The 18669-nt window shown below is 42.5% G+C and overlaps 1 protein-coding gene across 5 annotated transcripts in view; it reads left to right on the forward strand.

Annotated features, from left to right (window-relative positions):
- The window catches only part of ADAMTSL1 (ADAMTS like 1), a 683211-nt gene that overhangs the window by 416679 nt on the left and 247863 nt on the right, over positions 1 to 18669 (forward strand). Inside the window, exon 1 of one of the 5 annotated variants that reach the window (XM_043515183.1) lies at positions 391 to 580. The exons of 3 other annotated variants lie outside the window; for them this stretch is intronic. In XM_043515183.1, coding sequence (XP_043371118.1) covers positions 524 to 580 — 57 coding nt within the window. In that variant the 5' untranslated portion in view covers positions 391 to 523. Of the gene's footprint in view, positions 1 to 390; positions 581 to 18669 lie in introns of those variants that run through there. One more of the 5 variants, XM_038403600.2, reaches the window with a different exon arrangement.

Consider the following 18669-nt stretch of genomic DNA (forward strand, 5'->3'; position numbering starts at 1 on the left):
AATTTCTGTCTCTTATGATTTGTGCCCTTTATGGCATGTATTATATATTGACACAGATTATGTTTCTCTCCTCAATGGAACAATGCACAGTTAGAAGGAACACTTTTATACTCGCAACAGCCACAAACAGCTTGTGGCAAGTAAAGGACTAGATCTCTTTGAGTAGGGTTAACTAAAGGCAGAGCACTCCCTTCAGCTTTGCCATTCTCTCTCTCTTTCTCTCTCTCTTTCATTCCTTCCTCTCTTTCTTTCTCTCTTATACTTTCCCTGGACCCCTTGGCTTTGTTATTCTGCATGTCTGATTAGCAAGAGCCTGATTGGCTGGCTGCCTGCTCAGAGAGAGATTCCATTCAGCTCACCCCCCACCCACCCACCCACCCCTTAGTCAGGAAATGTGAGCAGAGCTGATGGAAGCTGATAGGCAGGGCTGAAGTGTTAGCACCAGTAGTGAATGTGACAGCAGGCAGAGGAGCACTTAGCAGCTTATTCAGTGTCCGATTCAGATTGCGGCAAGGATCCAAGCATGGAATGCTGCCGTTGGGCAACTGCTGGCACCTTGCTTCTGGCATCTCTGCTCCTGGTAAATTTCATTTCTTTTATATAAATATTTAACTGTTGCAGTCGAGAGATCCATTTTTCTAAATCTTTAAGACCCAGGTAAAAAGAAATGATTCTGCAGGTATCAACCCCTCTAACCCAACTAGAGGTTCTGGGGGGTATGTCTACACTGCAATTAAACACCCGGGGCTGCACTGTATCAGCTGACTTGGACTCATAGGGCTTGGGCTGCGGGGCTATAAAACTGTAGATGTCCAGGCTCCGGGAGACTATGAGGGGTCTTGTAGTATAGGTTGCTCCAGGTAGAACCAAAAGGTTAATGTTGGCATAGATTCTATAAACGTGGGGAGAGATGAACTGTGCATGATGGATTGAGTGCTTGGAATTTGGACAACAGCCTTTTTTCCCTGTTGAAATCAAACTGTAAAATGTTGTAGTGTTCCTGGAATTTTATGTACTAGGGGGTTGGGTTTTTCTTCTCTTTTTAAAAACTATTTTTTCCTCTGCAAATGCAGAGAAACCAGGTACAGCATGTACTGGGACTTCTGCAGCCAACTCGGATTATCTCTGATAATTACTGTAAGTTATTAGAGAGACAAGTTAGCTCTAAGTTTTGGAAGCAAAATATTGTTCTGTGATCTCAGGTGTACATTAGAGATGCAAAATTGGTGGTTTTTGTTTGGTGGATGTTTGTTTGTTTTATTGCGTCTCCCAAGGAGACTGATAAGATGCTCTGCAGCTGAACACCCTTGCTGAGTTGTTTGATTGAAAATAAATGTTCCATTGTGACTCATACTTAATTTTATGGGTATGAGCTGCGCATTTACTCTCCAGAAAGTCTGCAGTGAAAACATTAATAGTAATGCACACATTTTTAACAGGAGAGTGTCCTGGGCATGCACATTAGCTAAGTCTCATCTGAAGATTAGATTAAATTTGTAAATAGTGATCGAAAGCAAAAACTCTTGTTTTTTTAAAAAACATTAATTTACAACTTTGACTCTAATGCAAAGTGCATATTTTATATACTTAATAACTGAAGAATCATTATTTTATTCCAAAATTCATTATCTACTTCCATTAAGATCAAACTGAGTTTATATCTTCATATACATGTGAATGAAACAAAATGTGCTAATTATTGTATGCTAATGTTTATGTTGATAGCCACGAGAGTATTAGAAACAATATATCCCTATTCAGAATGCATGTTATGGACCTTTGTTAGGTCTCAATAACAGCTAGACGCAGCTCATTAAATATGAGTTTCCAAAATAATTGTAAATATGAATATCTTCCACGCACAAAAAAAGGTTAAAAAAGGCTCTTTCAAATGTAAAATGAAATGTAAGCCACACAAATTACTGTAGAGAGGCATGAGAGGGTTGAACATGCTCTCCCTAACAAATGAAAAGTTTATTAGCCTAGCAACTGTTATGCATTATGAGCCAGATCCTGCAGTCCTAACTCAGGGAAAATCAATAGGAGTTTTTCCTAAGTTAGGACTGAGTAAGGGCGGATGAGAATGTTTGACTCCAGGTTAATACCCCTAGCTTCACCACTTGTACTTACTTCACTCCACTGCTTGTGAATTGTACACTCAGTCCCTAATTCATGAAAATAAATAGTGCATTCTGCTGCCAACCATTATGCATTATATTTAATACTATACCAGTTTGTGTGATTTTTTGCCCCTCCCCCCATCAGAGATTTTTAAAATAAAACTCTTTTTGTGCCTTAAGAATAGTGACATGAAACAAGCAAAACTTTCTTTTTCAGAGTCCAGGCATTTTTTTCTCAGTTCTCACTTAGGCAAATCCCTTATTTGGTTTCAGTGAAAGTTTTGACTGAGTAACGACTACAGGATTTTGACTTGGATGTTAATATGGTGAAGTGTTGGGATATATTTATATATGTGTCACTGCCAGAGTATACCAAACAGTAAATTCATAAAGGGACTGATGCAAAGCCCATTGAAAGTAAGGGGAAGACTCCCCTTGACTTCAGCTGTAAGTAAAGTCAGAGTTTGGACCTGTACTTAAAAAGTAAGTTCAGTCTTGCAAAAAGTTAGCACTCTGAGAGGTCCTTACTACAGGAAGTAGCCCCATTTACTATAATTTACTACCCCCAGTAGAAAGCCTTCAGAGGATCTGTCTCTTAAGTCACTTAGCCCACGTGTTGCTGTGTGAGATGTGTGTGCAGTAGACCCTCCTGAAAGAAAAACATGCTCAAGGCTAGAGAGTCGCTTGGTCTACCTGGGTGCACCAGCAGGGAAGGTTGGCACAGTCCAGATGCAACCCCACCCCTTGCGTTACTGGTGCTAAAAGACTGGAGGAATCTATAGCCAGCTGCAGCGCTAGTCTCCCAGCCTCCTCACACCAATGAGCAGAGCTGAGCCAGTACAGGGCAGACCATTAGACCAGTTTGCACCCTGTAAAAAGATGTAGCAATTGGTGTTGATGATGTGTGCAGTCCTTCAGAGCTCCTTAGGATTAAGTCAGGGCAAAATCCTTTTGACTTCAATGGGGTGTTTTCCCTGAGGAAGGACTGCAGGTTTTTAACTTGTTAATTGCCCTGGAACATAGTGCTCAGAGGTTGTCTGTAAGCATTAAAGCAGACTTGATACTTATTCAAATATATATTTTTTCCTCTCTCCAGACTAAGATCAGATATTTGGGGAATTTTGCTCATTGTCCTACAGACTTTTGCATGCTAAGGAAGTTGTAACAAACCTCTTTTGAGGGAAACAAAAATGAGCAGGCATCCTGTTCCAAAGATTTCCCTTTCTATTCATTTAAAAATAAAAACCCATCACAAGCAAACCACAATGTGTAAGACCAGCCATTGACATGTGTGTTCATCCAAACCTGAAGTCAAGCCACTTCTTGTCAGAAAGGCATTTAATCACATTTGCATTTGCTCTTTGCTTCTTTTTAGTGGTTTTTAGCTCTCTGGCCTGCTATTGTGGTAGTTGTGCAGAAGTAACACTAGGAATTATAATAAAGTACATGTGTCTGTAAGTAAGAATTTCTTTTTTTTCTCTCTGCACTAATTTATACATGGAAACTAGTCAAGCAAAATAGTCCATTCCTTTCAGGTTCTCTGGCACTCTACTCCTCTATTATCTAACTTGATCTGTCTTGGATGACCATAAGCACAATTAGTCTGTGGAATGAATGTTAAATTCCTTGTTTACAGCTGAATGTAGAAAGGCTGACTCTCTCATTTCTCTTCACGTGCAGATATGTCTTTCTACCACTTGTATGTATGCCCATCTGTTTCTATGTTTTTAGCTATATAAGGATAGATTTTGCAGCCTGGACTCCAAACCTGCATATGTACACTTTCTATGCATGCTCATTTGTGTGTACAAACTGGCATTTGAACATTCCAACTGGGTAGTCACACGCTCAACTACACAGTTTGTACATTCAAGTGCAGTCTTTATTCATGCAAATGGGGTGTATTCAAAACTTTGCACAGTTTGGGCACTTGAAAACCTGGCCAATAAACTCTCAATCTGAATGTTTCACATCTGTACACACAACATACAATTTTCTTGATATGAATGGCCAAGTCAACTAGTAAGTGTGTGTAATATGTCAGTTTCTTGATATCTTGTTCTAGAGTTTCATGTCTAGACGTGCTTTGCTGAACTTTTCCAGATTGCTTTTCCAAGTGTATCATTTACTGTCCCTCCATTAACTGACGGCAAGGATTTGTGGGAACTGCTGTAATCAGATGAACTGAGTTGGTGGTGGGATTTTGTTCTTTGGACCCAAATCCCTACACAGGCAAAATGCCCATTGAAATTAATGGGATTTGGACCTGAATAAAGACTATTAGGCTAGGTCAGTGGTGTCACTAGTCTCCTGAGGATTAGGGGTGGGTTTTTGGGTGGCTTTATGTCTTTAGCATAATTCTTAGGCCTGGCTAGAGAAAATAAAAAAGGCCAGGCAATAAAACACCCTAGAGAGACTAGAGGGGCCTAGAACATATTCAGCCATAATAATGTTGGTCCGGATTCTGTTTGTTAACTGAATGAACTAGTCAATCAAGAATTAACTTAATAGACTAATCAATTAGTGCAGTGCTAGAACAGTCCACTCACCAGGAGGAAATAAGAAACTTCTTGAGAAGATTTCTACGTAATATATGCTTTCATTTAAAAAGTCTCCAGCCTTTAGGGTTGTGAAGATAACCATCCAAATGTGAACCAAGAATATCTGGTGCAGTGCTGTCTGTCTGAGACTGCAGACAGCTGCATTGCCTCTGCTGCTGCTCATAGCTGCTTTCTCAAACTGCTGCACAGTCTGTTGGCAGCAATGAAGCTGACTTAAAAAAAAAAAAAAAAAGATCAGATCAGTTTCACTCTGCTATGGCATTGAGCATAGCAGAGGCCAGCACAGAAACAGAGGTTGAGAGAGGGATGGCGTATCAAGGTCATCCCCATAGCAACAACCAGGAAGCTGATCCAGAGGTAGAGTAGTGAAGACACTTCCCACCAATTGCTGCAACCAGGATGCTCTGGGGCCAGATGGGGAACAGAGAGTAGCAGAAAGAGAATGATCCATCTTTCTTTTGGTAGCTAGTCAGAGTTGTGGAGGCAGACTTCAAATGTATCCAAAAGCTAGTAGACAAGTTGGAGTCATCAAAATAGACTGAGGGACAGCACCCAGCTAGGAAACACAACACCTTCCCCTTTTCTAGCAGTTGTAGAGGAGAGCAGTTGGCTTCTCACATGGCCATTGCCTTGGTCAGTGGGAATCATCTTTCATATCAGTTGCTGGCTACTAGGTTTAGTCCTTCAGGTTTTCGGCGTCTGGTAACATTTCCAAACTGTGTGTGTGTGTGTGTGTGTGTGTGTGTGTGTGTGTGTAGTTGCAAGGATGGGCATGGGAGTACGTAGGAGGAGAGCGTGATATGGGTTAAAGTAGAAAAAAAGGAGTATAATATAGAGAAGATACAGAAAATATGGGGGAGGAGATTGAGAATGAGTGGAAAAAAGAATACCGTGCAAGGAGAGAGAAGGAAAAGAAGAAATAGGCAGAGACGATAAATCATTAAGATACACTGTAATCTATTAGAGGTTCCAGCCCATCTCTGCTTAGTGATAGAGAAAGCTTTGCAAGGGGTAGTTAGTGATGGGCAAGATTTTATTTGGGTGGTTGGTGATGGCCGATTCTTGTCCGAACATGAATCTTTTGAGAAATCATGCCCTTTCGTGGTTTGCTCCCTTCTGACAGGAGTGCCGAGATTTCACTGTACATTAGAGCTTGGGAGATATGCCATAGAGGTGATGGGGACCCAGCAGAGAAACTGCTGCACCTGCTGAGACCTGTATCTTTATCATTGAAGATAGAGATGTCTTTGGTAGAGAGCAGAGAGAGAGAGGATTCTGGAACAAATCGAGATCTCAAAACAAAATATTTTAATCCAGGATTGGGCTAAAGTGTGCCTCATCCATCCATCCATCCATCCCTAGGAGATGCACCCACACATGAAGGAGTTGGGGGGAGGGGTAGAAGCTCCTTGTGGAGCAGTGTTAATCATAGTGGAAACTTCTATTGTGCTGTCTCTCTGCCTAGGTGGGAATTTCACCTTTATGATCAAGACATGGTGTTGCAAATATATTTTGATATTTCTGAACATTGGGCTATTACCTGTCCCCATACATACACCCCAGCATCAAGAAGGTTGGCTTTTTTGCTGAGCTGTGTAGGAACTTGGAAGATGTAATACACATAATTTCTTACTCCTTGACTTTAACCTTGAGGTTTTGGGTTGGGAAACCCCAAAAGTTCAAACCAAGCCTCAGCTAAAGGCACCTAGCATTGCCTAGTTTCTGCTGAAACCCATGAAAAATCTACTGAGTATCACGTAGTTTCCACCCAAACATATACCCTGTTCCAGGTTTTCTCCAAACTTACACAGCAGGCCTGAGGTTTTCCATTTGTAACAAAACCTGAGGCTGTGTGTTGCTTTGGACCATGCTATGGAAATCTAACATAGCTTCTGTATCTAGTTACCTTTGGAGAAGTAGTTCCATATTCATTCTGTAGGAACACATCCAGAAGAGGATTCTTGTGGGGATTATGTTGTGCTGGAAAGATTTAATGTCATTTAATGGTGCTGAAATGCCATTCTCAAATGTTTCACCTTCCTATCAAGAATGACAGAGAAAACTCTGTACATAGGTGTCATTGCAGTGTCTCCCTTGACTGGACTTGGTTAATTGGTGTGTAAACATCTGCCCATCTCTATTCAAGCTGCAAATATTATACTTAAAGTAGTAATGCCAAAACTAAGTTCAAATGGACATTTGCAAATGTGGTGCTAGCTGAAAACTAATCATCAGCTGGTGTAAATCAGTTTACCTCTCTTCACTTCAATGGAGCTATGCTGATTAATACCAACTTAGGATCTGGGCCTAAGTATCTTCCTAAAATACCTATTTCAAGTGAGCATTTATATGTGTAGCATGTGCATGTAATAGAGAGTATCCATTTTTAAAAAGTGATCATTCACAATTACCGTGATTTGTATTCTGTGTAGTATTTGATTGTGAATCGTCTTATTATGGAGACATTTTATTTCACAGAACAACTTGTATTTAAATTGGGGGTTCATTATAACCTGAACTTCATAGGCCACCCTGCAATCCATTGAAACAATCTGGAACTTTCCTTCTATTTCACTATCCAATGGAGTTTCACCATATCAGACTTCACTGTACCCAGATTGTGGTGCATTTCTCAGAATGGATAAACACTTTTATTTCCTTTTAATCACACTGGTTAGAATTTCCTTTCACATGTGAGCAGCCTCTCTCGCCTGCCAGATATAGACATTGTCGCAATTTCTTGTAAAAATAACTAAAATAGTTGTGGTGAAATCGGAAGGCATTATGGACGGGTGACCGGGGAAAAAGGAGAGAAAGCAGTGTATGTAGCATGTGAGATTTATTCTTCTTATGAGGCAAGCATCTGCAGAACTCTCTCTAATAGTTTCACCACCTGTGAATTATTTGGATACATCTCATAAGCGGGTTCCTTTTCCTATTTGCGTAGAGAAATAAGTAGTATATACACTGATTCTACAGTACATTAATTTTCACACAGTTTCCATTTTCATCTTCATTGGTCTTATTGAATTTGTTTTAAGGCTTCAACTGTTTCTTAGAATGGTGCTCTGGGCTTTTTGCCTTTCTGAGCTTTTCTTTACAGCAAGTTCAAGAGAGGGTGTCAGGGCAGAGGGGTGGGGGTATGTGATAAAGTAAGACATCCTAGAATAAATTCCAAGAACACTAAAGAAATGAGACAGGAAATTATTTGCAACATATAATAATATTAAACTGTCCCATAAAATAAATATAAGTCATTTTGCTTCCACACGAAGGTACCGTAGGGGTGTCAGATTTCCCCTCCCAACTTAGTTGGATATAATTTTCATTTCCATTTGAAGTCTGCCAGAGTATTGTTCAAATCCTGTGCTGCATCAATAGAACCAGAAATGAAAAGGAATAAAGGAAGCAATAAGAACTCCTAATGCTCTGGTACTGAAATGAGTAGATAATTTTTTTATTTATTTATTTATATATTAATTTAATTAAATCTCTTTCTTTCATCCAGCTCTTAAAACCATCTGTCATTGAGGGCTAATATAACTGCCTGATAGGCATGCCGCACCCTGCTTTTCTTTTTCATTTCAGTGTGTGGGTGGGTTATGATTATAATTGTACTTTGGATGTGACATTTTCATAGGTACTGTAACTTTAAAAAAAAAAGAGAGAGAGAGAGAGAGAGAGGAAAATGATATCAACAATGTGTTGCTTAAAGATCTAGCCCAGGCAGTGATTTTCAAAGATGAAATAGTTGAGCTAATGATTTTAAAGAGGGAAGGGGGGTGGAAACTTCTTACCAAAGATTTATATCAAAAGTGAGTAGAACACATAGGAGAACAGTTTCTTATGAAAAACATTTTGACTCCAATGTGTGGATATGTCATTTTTTTTGAGAGAGAGAGAGAGTGCACGAGCCGTGCAAATATGTATTTTTCCACATGTGATATCAGAGGGAACTTGTAAGGGCAGCTATAATTTAAATCCTGGTAATTTATGTGTGCTTTACCTCTCTTTCTATGTTGTTCAATTAAAAAAAAAAACAACACCCTGCTGCTCATAGCAAACCTTGCTTTGCTTGGTATATATAAACTAATAATGAGATAAGGTGTATTTTCCATCTTTAAAAAAATACACACACCAATATGAGGTCAACATACCTATATTTTACAATGATTTAAGAGGAAAAAAATGTGGTAGACAAACTCCAAGATTTATAGTAGTTCCTTTGTGTTCTGCATGCATCCACCTCCCTTTTTTTTATATTTTAATTCTGATGCAGGAACTGGAGCTTAGCTCATGCATATTTTTTTTATTTCTCTTTATTTTTTACATAAACACATGCCTTTCCCTTTTTTGGCTCTGGTAGGGCTAAAGTTCTGAACCCTCTGAATGGCCCATCGTCATTAAAATAAATACAAATATGAGTCCATGAGGTAACTGTGAGTGATGGGAGACGCTCAAAAGATTGGGAGGTTTGATTTATTTTGGATAAGCCCCAAAATTGTGGCTGTTTATCTGAAATTATACAAATCTTTGGAGATCTCTCTCCCCACTCCAAAACATTTTCCACCTACTGTCCAGAGATAAGGAGTACTTGTGGCACCTTAGAGACTAACAAATTTATTAGAGCATAAGCTTTCGTGAGCTACAGCTCACTTCATCGGATGCATTTGGTGGAATACAGACTAACATGGCTTCTACTCTGAAACCTGTTCAGAGATAGTCTCCCGATTTCCCATCCATCCTATTGTAACCCATTTACTCAGTGTAGCCCTCTGTTTTCAGCTGAGGCAGTACTGGCTCATGCTTTTAGATCCAGAGATCTCAGGTTCTGCAGTTGATGACTCATGTGGGGTGGGGGGGTGTTACAGATAGTAGCCCATACAGGGCTTTGAGTTGGGTGAACCTATAAAGCTGAGGATGAGTTTCCCCAGCCAGGTGGAAGTGTGTAACTCTCACCCTCTCAGTGTGATATTCTGTATCCCTCTAGGGATGGCTAAGCCAGAGATAAAAGTTGATGAGTCTGCTACGCTTTTATTCCCTGGCTTTCCCCTCTTTCTGCCAACCATCAACCAGCCTGCGTGTGATCACCCTTCTTTTACAGCCATACCTGTCTACTCAAGCCTTGACTTCCACCTCATGGACTTGTGACCTGATCTACCTCTTCTTATTATATTATCTGGAAAGCAGATTCCATAGCCATCACTCTCCCTTTCAAATTTAATATCAAATCAGAGGCCATCCCAGGTTGTATTGTGCACTTCTGATATGGAAGGCATAGAGTATGCAAGACTAGTACTTGAGGCCTGCTGTGCTTTCCTCTCTCTCAATCACCTCTCTTCAGCCTCTCTGCTCCCTGGCACAGTGCAACTCTCCACTGTAGCTTGTTACTAGCTGCACCTTCCCAGTTTGTGGTGTCCATATTGAAAGTTTTCAAGTCCCTCTTGCAAACATCCTCGAACCTAAGCCTAGGTCAGCCTACTGGTCTCTCAAGTTCCCTATGCATGAGATCCTTTAGAATGCATCTGTCATCTATCCCACACAGATAACCAAGCCAATGGAGACATCTGTTTGAGAATAGGGATTAGACTTGGCAATTTTGATTTCTCAAGTACTTTGGTATCAAGAACTTTGGTTTTCCACTTGATATTTTGAATACAATGAAGGTAGTGGGTCTGGAAGGTGGTGCTTAGCATCCACTCATGCCTACTGTAGGTGGACCAGGTCTTGCCACCATACAGTAGCATGCTCAGAACACACATCTGGTAAATCCATATCTCGAGTGTTCGGTGTTAATTTTCTGTTATCCCATACGTGCTCTGTCAGTTGACTGGCTGGCTGGCCACCTTTCCAATGTGAGAATTGAGCTCATCATCTAGAGATAAGTTATTCAATGCAGTTGATCCCAGATAGCAAAACTTTGTCCTAGTGTAGTCTAGTTATTGAAACTTCTGGTGCAGTCAACACAGCTTGTGCCATAATCATTTCCTTCTTTAGATTGATAGGTAGTCCAAATTCATCACAAGCTAGCACAAAGCTACTGCAAATTTGCTTGAGCTCCTTTTCACGGCGTGTGATCAGCGCTTCATCGTTTGGAAAAGAAATTCTCTTATCTGCAGGTGTCTGACTTTGCATTTTGTCTTTAGACACAAAGAGTTTCCATCTGATTTTGTATGGAGAGGGACATGTTCGATGCTAGATGGAAAAAGAATGACAAAGCAGCACAGAGAAGAATATACCAAAGTGTGTTTCTGCCAAAACGCATCCCTATTTGACACCACTTCAGATTTCAAAGCTGTCACATTGGTCGCCGTTTATATTGGGCTAGCTTTCATGCCATTGTGGAAGGATCAAAGCAGACTGAGGAGGATGTGGGGGGCAACCAATTCTCTCTAGCAATAGAAAAAGACCCTTTCTGCTGACCAGGTCAAAAGCCTTTTTAAGATCTGTGAAGGCCATGTAGAGAGATTTTCCTTGTTCTTAACACTTTTCTTGCAGTTGCCTCAGTGTGAAGACCATGCTGATAGTTGATCTAGTGTGGAGCTCGAGGATCGCATTTAGTGCTGCTTCAGAAACAGTGGTTTCACGTGAATTGAGCTTATGATAATGTTCCACTCAGCATTGCATCTGTTTGCTTCTATCAATAATGTTGTCTCCTTTAAGAGATTTGAGTGGGGCAGTCTTCTTGGTTGAGGCACCTGTTCATTTCTTGATTCCATCATACATCTTGTATCTCTATTCTCAAAGGGTGTTTGTGTCTTCTTGCACAGATTGAGCCAGCGTGACTGAATGTATTGCCTTGCTGTTCATGGTAATGTGCTCATAGTCACTCTGAGGTTAGCATGTGTCTCAGGAGTGGGGTTCATTGTGCATTGGTGCCATGCTTCAATAACTGGAAGTATTTCTTCAGGATACCAGTCTTTATCTTGTAAAGTCTTTTTACCAAAAAGCAAAGGTTGCACCTAGATGGATATTCATTCTGAGTGTGTTCCATGCTGCATCAGCATTCAGAGGAGGTGCAATCAATGGCATAGCTTCCCTGAGATTCATAGTGAATTGGTGATACCTTCTTTAGTCATCTTTTGTGTTGAAGTTAATGTATGGGCAGCTTCTTTGTTTGGCATGATGAAATACCCATGATGAAAGTCTTATTTTGCAGCACACAAGCACATGGTCTGTGCAGTAGTCTACACTGTGAAAAACATTGAGTATGGAGAACATCCTGTATATTTTTTTCTATGGGTGACAAATCCATTTGGTGCCAATGTCCAGATCTAGGGTTTCTCCATGAGACCGTCCAGTGGTGAACCCCTTGGAATTAAGTTCTGGTAATGTGGGTGCAGAGCTCCAGTAATCTTTGCCCATTATAAGCCATTTTTCCCACTTCACAGTGGCAATATCCTGTGATCTGAGCTGACTCTAGCACTGAAATATATCAGTAGATAGGGTTAATCACCCAGTGGTAGCTTACTGACAGTGCTGCTAGAACAAGTCCTTTTCTTGAGAGATGGAGGAAAGTGGTGAGACATATGTAATGATGATGATGGCAAAACCACCTGTTGTAGATATTCTTAGTGATATGATACATTCTGATGTTGCAATGGGACATTCAACCATGGATGCTAATGAGTTTTGGACTGCAAAACCCACCTTGTGTTCGAAGTCTGGTTTGCTTTTTCCACACCAGAAGGTGTAATGCATCTTGCATCAACAGTCTGTGTCAGCTAGTCTGGTTTCAGAGAGAGCGGCTACATTGATGTCAAGCTTCTTCAGCTCTCTGTTGGTGATAGTGTCATTGACCTATAGAACATTTGACATACTAATGAGAAACCTTTTGGCATGTATGCCTAGGCAGGAAAAAAAATAAGGAGGGTAGAGGCTTGCCTTCGGACCAAAGCCCTCCCCTGAACACTCAGCAATACGGACTGTGCCCGAGAGCTTGGAGACCACAATGTTTGGAAGCCAGCACAGTTGCAGCAGATGTTGTAGGGCACAACTAAGTTGCAGGGCTAACTGCCTGATGTTCTCTCCGGAGCTGACTTAGTTCAGGGTTTTCCTTCCCTATCCCTTGTTCAGTCAAGAACTAGCTGTAAGATAGCAACGCCAGATGGAGTTATTCCTCTGTGGATATTGTTTTTCATTCCAATGGGTGTCTGGGATACTCCACATCATTCAATGAGTGGCAGGGATCCTAGTTTAGTTGCGGAGCACCCAACCTGTGGCAAGTTATAATCAGTTATGTGGTACCAGTAGCAGGCCTTACATGCCTGATCTGACCTGTGCATATTTAAGTCTCTGAGAATTACACACATCTTCTGTGCTACTTACAGTGAATTGAGTTGCCTGTTGTTGTTCACATTGTTGTTCCTCTTTCCACTTGTCTCTGTCCTTTGGCTGTGAGCTTCTTGGAGCAGCTTCCCTTCTTGAGTTTTTGCAAAGCAGCTAGCTCTACCATAAACAATAATTAACTTACTCTTTACCCTGCCTCTCTATGCTCCTTCTTTGCCTCTCCCTTCCTCCCCAGTGTCACCAAAATGGAATGTGAACCCAAATAGCTGGATTTTAAGGTAAACTTCTGAACCCGGCAATGTTTGGATGGGTTCAGAATTCTGCAAAAATGATTTCACTCATACTGAAACTGAACCAGTCCGAGCCTTAGAAACAGTTCTGATTCATTTAGACAACAAGGCTGACATTGAGCCAGCTTGTACTCTTCTCTCTATTGGATCACCCATATCTGGTGTTTACACTTGTGCAGAATGAGTAAAATACAGGAAAGTATTGTAACTTTCATCTGTGTGAGAGTTTGCTCTCTCTTTGGCTTGGTCTACACTACAGGGTTAGGTCAAATTTAGCTGCATTAGGTCGATTTAAAAATGACTGCATCCACACAACCAACCCTGTTCCGTTGACCTAAAGGGCTCTAAAATCGACTTCTATACTGCTCCCCGGTGAGGAGTAGCACTAAAATCGACCTTGTTGGGTTGAATTTGGGGTAGTGCGGACGCAAATCGATGGTACCGGCCTCCAGGAGCTCTCTGAGTGCTCCATTGTGACTGCTCTGGATAGCACTTTGAACTCTGATGCACTAGCCAGGTACACAGGAAAAGCCCCGGTAACTTTTGAATTTCATTTCCTGTTTGCTCAGCGTTGCGAACTAAGCAGCACAGGTGACCATGCAGTCCCCCCAGAATTGTAGAGCGTAGAATGTTGCTACACTCCCCCTATCATCTCCGTCCCTGAGGTTATTGCAGATTAGAAGGTGAAAAAAATGCACTCATAATGACGTTTTCCGAGCTCATGCAGTCCTCCCACATTGATAGGGCACAGCTTAATGCATGGAGGCATATAGAGGCCAGGAAAGAATTAAGTTAGCACAAAGATCAGAGGCAGGATGCGATGCTGAGGCTAATGGGGGCCCAAACGGACATGATGAAGGGTCTGTTGGAGCTTCAGGAAAGCCAACAAGAGCACAGACCCCCCCTGCATCCATTGTATAACCACCTACCCTCCTCCCCATGTTCCATATCCTCCTCACCCACACTCCCAAGAACGCTGGATGGGAGGCTCCGGGCACCCAGCCACTCCTCTCCAGAGGATGGCCCAAGCAACAGAAGGCAGTCATTCAAACAGTTTGATTTTTAGTGTGGCTAGAATAAGCAATGTGGCCTTGTCCTTCCCTCCTCCCCCACCTCACCCAGGCTACCTTGTCTGTTATCTCTCTCTTTTTTTTTAATTAATAAAAAAAGAACGCATGGTTTCAAAACAATAGTTACTTTATTTCGAAGGGCTGAGGGAATTACAATCAACAAAGGGGGCAGGTTTGCATCAAGGAGAAACACACACAACTATTGCACCAAAGCCTGGCCAGTTATGAAACTGGTTTTCAAAGCCTCCCTGATGCACAGCACTCCTAGCTGTGCTCTTCTAATCACCCTGGTATCTGGCTGCTCAAAATCGGACGCGATTTGCCTCAACCTCCCATCCCACCATAAACGTCTTCCCCCTTACTCACAGATATTATGGAGCAAGCAGCAATAACAATGGGAATGTTGGTTGCACTGAGGTCTGACCTAGTCAGTAAACAGCACCAGCGAGCTTTTAAACATCCAAAGGCACATTTTACCACCATTCTGCACTTGCTCAGCCTATAGTTGAACTGCTCCTTACTACTTTCCAGACTTCGTGAGCCATGGGAGCAAGGGGTAGGCTGGGGTAGGTGCGACCGCATGGTGCTGCCAGCTGAGAGAGCAGCCTGAGGCAAAAGCCTCCAGCTTGCATGATATTCTAGGCAGGACTGATTCTCCATGAGACAAAACTTAAAGAAGAGAATGACCTGGAATCTCTGGCTCCCATTTGGTGCTCTAAGAGGAGAATAGCCATGTCTGTCTAGGCGCCCCTGATTGACCTCACCGAGGTCTGCCAGGAGATGTACAATGGCTATCAGTCCTACTGTACCATCTGCCATGAAGGCAAGGAGCTGCTGCTGTGCAGCAATGCAGTACCACATCTGCCAGCAGCACCCACGAGACGTACAGTGACGGTGAGCTGAGTGGGCTCCATGCTTAACGTGGTATGGCGTCTGCATGGGTAACCCAGGCAAAAAGGCGTGAAACGATTGTCTGTCGTGCTTTCACAGAGGGAAGGAGGTAGGGGGGCCTGACGACATGTACCCAAAATCACCCACGACAATGTTTTTGCCCCATCAGGCATTGGGAGCATAACCCAGAATTCCAATGGGCAGCGGAGACTGCAGGAACTGTGGGATAGCTACCGACAGTGCACTGCTCTGTAAGTCGATACTAGCCATGGTAGTGAGGACTCACTTCGCTGACTTAATGCACTTAATGTGGACGTATAAAATCAGTTTCTAAAAATCGACTTCTATAAAATTGTATATAATATATTCTATATAATTTCATAGTGTAAACATACCCTTATTCTCACTTTAGTGTTGCCCCACTGGTGTTTATTTTTACATGGTTAAGCAGAATGAGAGTGTGACTGATTTTATAAGGCATTGTTATAACATATTACGGTGAGCATAGTGTGCCACATATTGAAGTAATACAGTGTCCGCACCATACTCTGCCAATCTCCCAACTTCCCTCTCCCTCTGCCCTTTAAAGGGAAACAAGTGAGCGCACCTTTGGCACATTTCTCCTGGGATACGAACACCAGTCCAGCTATGGGAAATGGTTGTCTGGCTCTTAAAGAAAGCTTTTTTTTCTTTTTAATTATTGCTGTGAACTAGTGCATGCATTATAAACCTTGAAGGGATACAATTTTTGAAGTGCTGTATGGCAGTATTGCCACGTGGCACATGTTCAGGCAATGGGAGTCTCATGAGGCTAAGCCAATGGGCATGACATGGACCATGTACTCCCTTCAGCCACCTCTCATTAAATATTGTTCTGCATATTGAGCTGCTGAATAAGTAGAAGAAATAAGTCTGTCCATCCATTCTTATGGTTAGTCATCCTGTGTTAAGGACACTGATGCTCAGAGGATGACTTCAGTCTTAATACGGGCTAAGGACAGGAGTGCAGGGGAGGGGACATTGCACGCCAGTTGCCCTCACAACTATTCCTTAGGAAAGTTAGTATAACCGGAGGGTGGAATATTTTTCCATGGAGCTCTTTCCTCCCTGATATCACAACTCCATTGGACACACAACTGCCAGGAGCTTGGGGCTGGTGCAGGTCTGCCAAGTTTTTCTGCTGGGGAATCTCTGTCCCCCATTAACACAAGGAGAACAGTCAGGGGAGACTTTTTTGCCTGGGGATTCTCATGGAGATTTCCTCCCCTGAGTTGCCTCTCCCTGTTCTGCAAGAGGGATGATCCAAACAAATTATAATAAAGAATAAAATAAAAATCTAGAAATAACTAGGCATCTTCTGTTTAGAAATTTTTTACACATTCATAGTATAGAACAAAAAGAAAAGGAGTACTTGTGGCACCTTAGAGACTAACAAATTTATTAGAGCATAAGCTTTCGTGAGCTACAGCTCACTTCATCAGATTATGCTCTAATAAATTTGTTAGTCTCTAAGGTGCCACAAGTACTCCTTTTCTTTTTGCGAATACAGACTAACACGGCTGCTACTCTGAAACCTGATAGTATAGAACAAACTCTGTCTTCTTAAAAAATGGGCTTATGGGACAATGCACCAGCACAAAATAGCCAGCTGTCCCTTGCATCCCCAGCACGTGCCCTCCATGCCTCTGCCCTGGAGCCTCTCTTGTGGATCAGAGAGAGCCCATTGGCAGAGTCCTGTGCCAGGATATTCCACGGGGGGAACTTATGATCCCTTTGCCCGGGTTAAGCTGATGCAAAAGGGAACACAGTTGAAAAGTGGATTTTCCAGGCTGAGTAACATTAATGGCTTCTGAATAGTAGTGCATTGAACTAGTGCTGCATCAGCGGCACATTTGCAGATGTGATGAAACTACAGCTGACCAGGAAGTGGAAGACCCACAAGGCAAGTAGACTATGATGACTTCTATCTCTAAGAAATTAGACCCTTCACTGTTACTGTCAACGTTACCCTTTCCTTCCATGATACTTGTCAGAAAACTAAGAGCTTTCAGGGGTTTGTGAAGTTTTCTAAGCAGCAACATCTTTTCGATTAGGCAATACACAGTAAATCACACCTCCTCCAACTGAGTTGTTGTCATGAAATAACCCCACGTGTGGGCTGCTAATCACAACAGTGGACAGCTAACTCTTTACTTTTTAAAGTAAAACTTCTGTGCAAGCAAAACTCCCTTTGTGTTCAGTAACTTTGTATGTGCAAGGAGCCCAAGATCAAGCTCTTACCGTTTGTGCGGCTCTCTTGAAAGTTGGTGGGCTGACAGCTCTGAAGACTGGAGTCTTCTGTTTCGCCTTAGAAGAGGAAAAGTAGGGGTAACAGCAATTCAAGCAACCTCACGCCGCCTTCCCAATGTTCTTCCATCCTGACCTGAAGGAAGCACCTCTGAGGTAAGAGGCTAGTTCAGTCTTCACACCCATTCAGTCCTTGCAACTGAGATTGCCATCAGAGGGTCACCCGTTGTGGTGGTGGTTTCCATGAAATGGGCATGTGTCCACTAGAAGCTGGACTGAGACCACTAATGCATTTCACAGAAGAGCCTGGTCATTCTTGATAACCATTATGCTCCCTGTTATGATGAGATGTGCAGAATGGTAACACATTTTGGTACAGCTGTTGTACCTCAATACTGTGGTACTGTATCAGACAGTATACAACTCTTTGTGCTGTGATGGGGCAAGGCCAGATGGCTATGGAAGAGTAGTGGGAGATAGATATATTAGCTCCAGGCTAAACAAATCCCTGGTACCAGGATAAGTGAAATGGCAGCTGCTCCAGGTCAGTTAAGACACCTGGGGCCAATTAAGAACTTTCCAGAAGTCAGGGAGAAGGCTAGGTTGATTGGGACACCTGAAACCAATCAGGGGCTGGCTGAAACTAGTTAAAAGCCTCCCAGTTAGTCAGGTGGATGTGCATGTCAGGAGCTGTGGGAAGAAGTTGCGTGGTTGGAGAGGCTGAGTAGTACACAGCACATCGGACACAAGGAAGGAGGCCCTGAGGTAAGGGTGAAGTGGAGCTTGAGGAAGTGAGGGCTGCTGTGGAGGAAGTAGCCCAGGGAATTGTACATATCATGTTTCTAAAAGGTCAGCTACCATGCTGATACTATTAGGGTCCCTGGGCTGGGGCCCAGAGTTGAGGGTGGTGGGCCCGGGCTCCCCCCCTCACCTTTGCCCCCTGATTAATCACTGAGACTGGGAGACAACAGAGACTGTGCAAGGAAGGATAACTTCTCCTCACCTCCCTCGCTGGTTTATGATGAAAATGGCTCAGTAGACTGTGACCCTTGTCTCTAGAGAAAGAAGGGTTACGTGGAGGGTCGCAGTGAGCCTTTGAGGCTAGCGAAATCTGCCAGGAAACGCGGGACTCACAGAGGCAAGGACAGAGCTTTGTCACAGT

The sequence above is a fragment of the Dermochelys coriacea genome, chromosome 5 (genome assembly GCF_009764565.3).
Source record: "Dermochelys coriacea isolate rDerCor1 chromosome 5, rDerCor1.pri.v4, whole genome shotgun sequence".
NCBI lineage: Eukaryota > Metazoa > Chordata > Testudines > Dermochelyidae > Dermochelys > Dermochelys coriacea.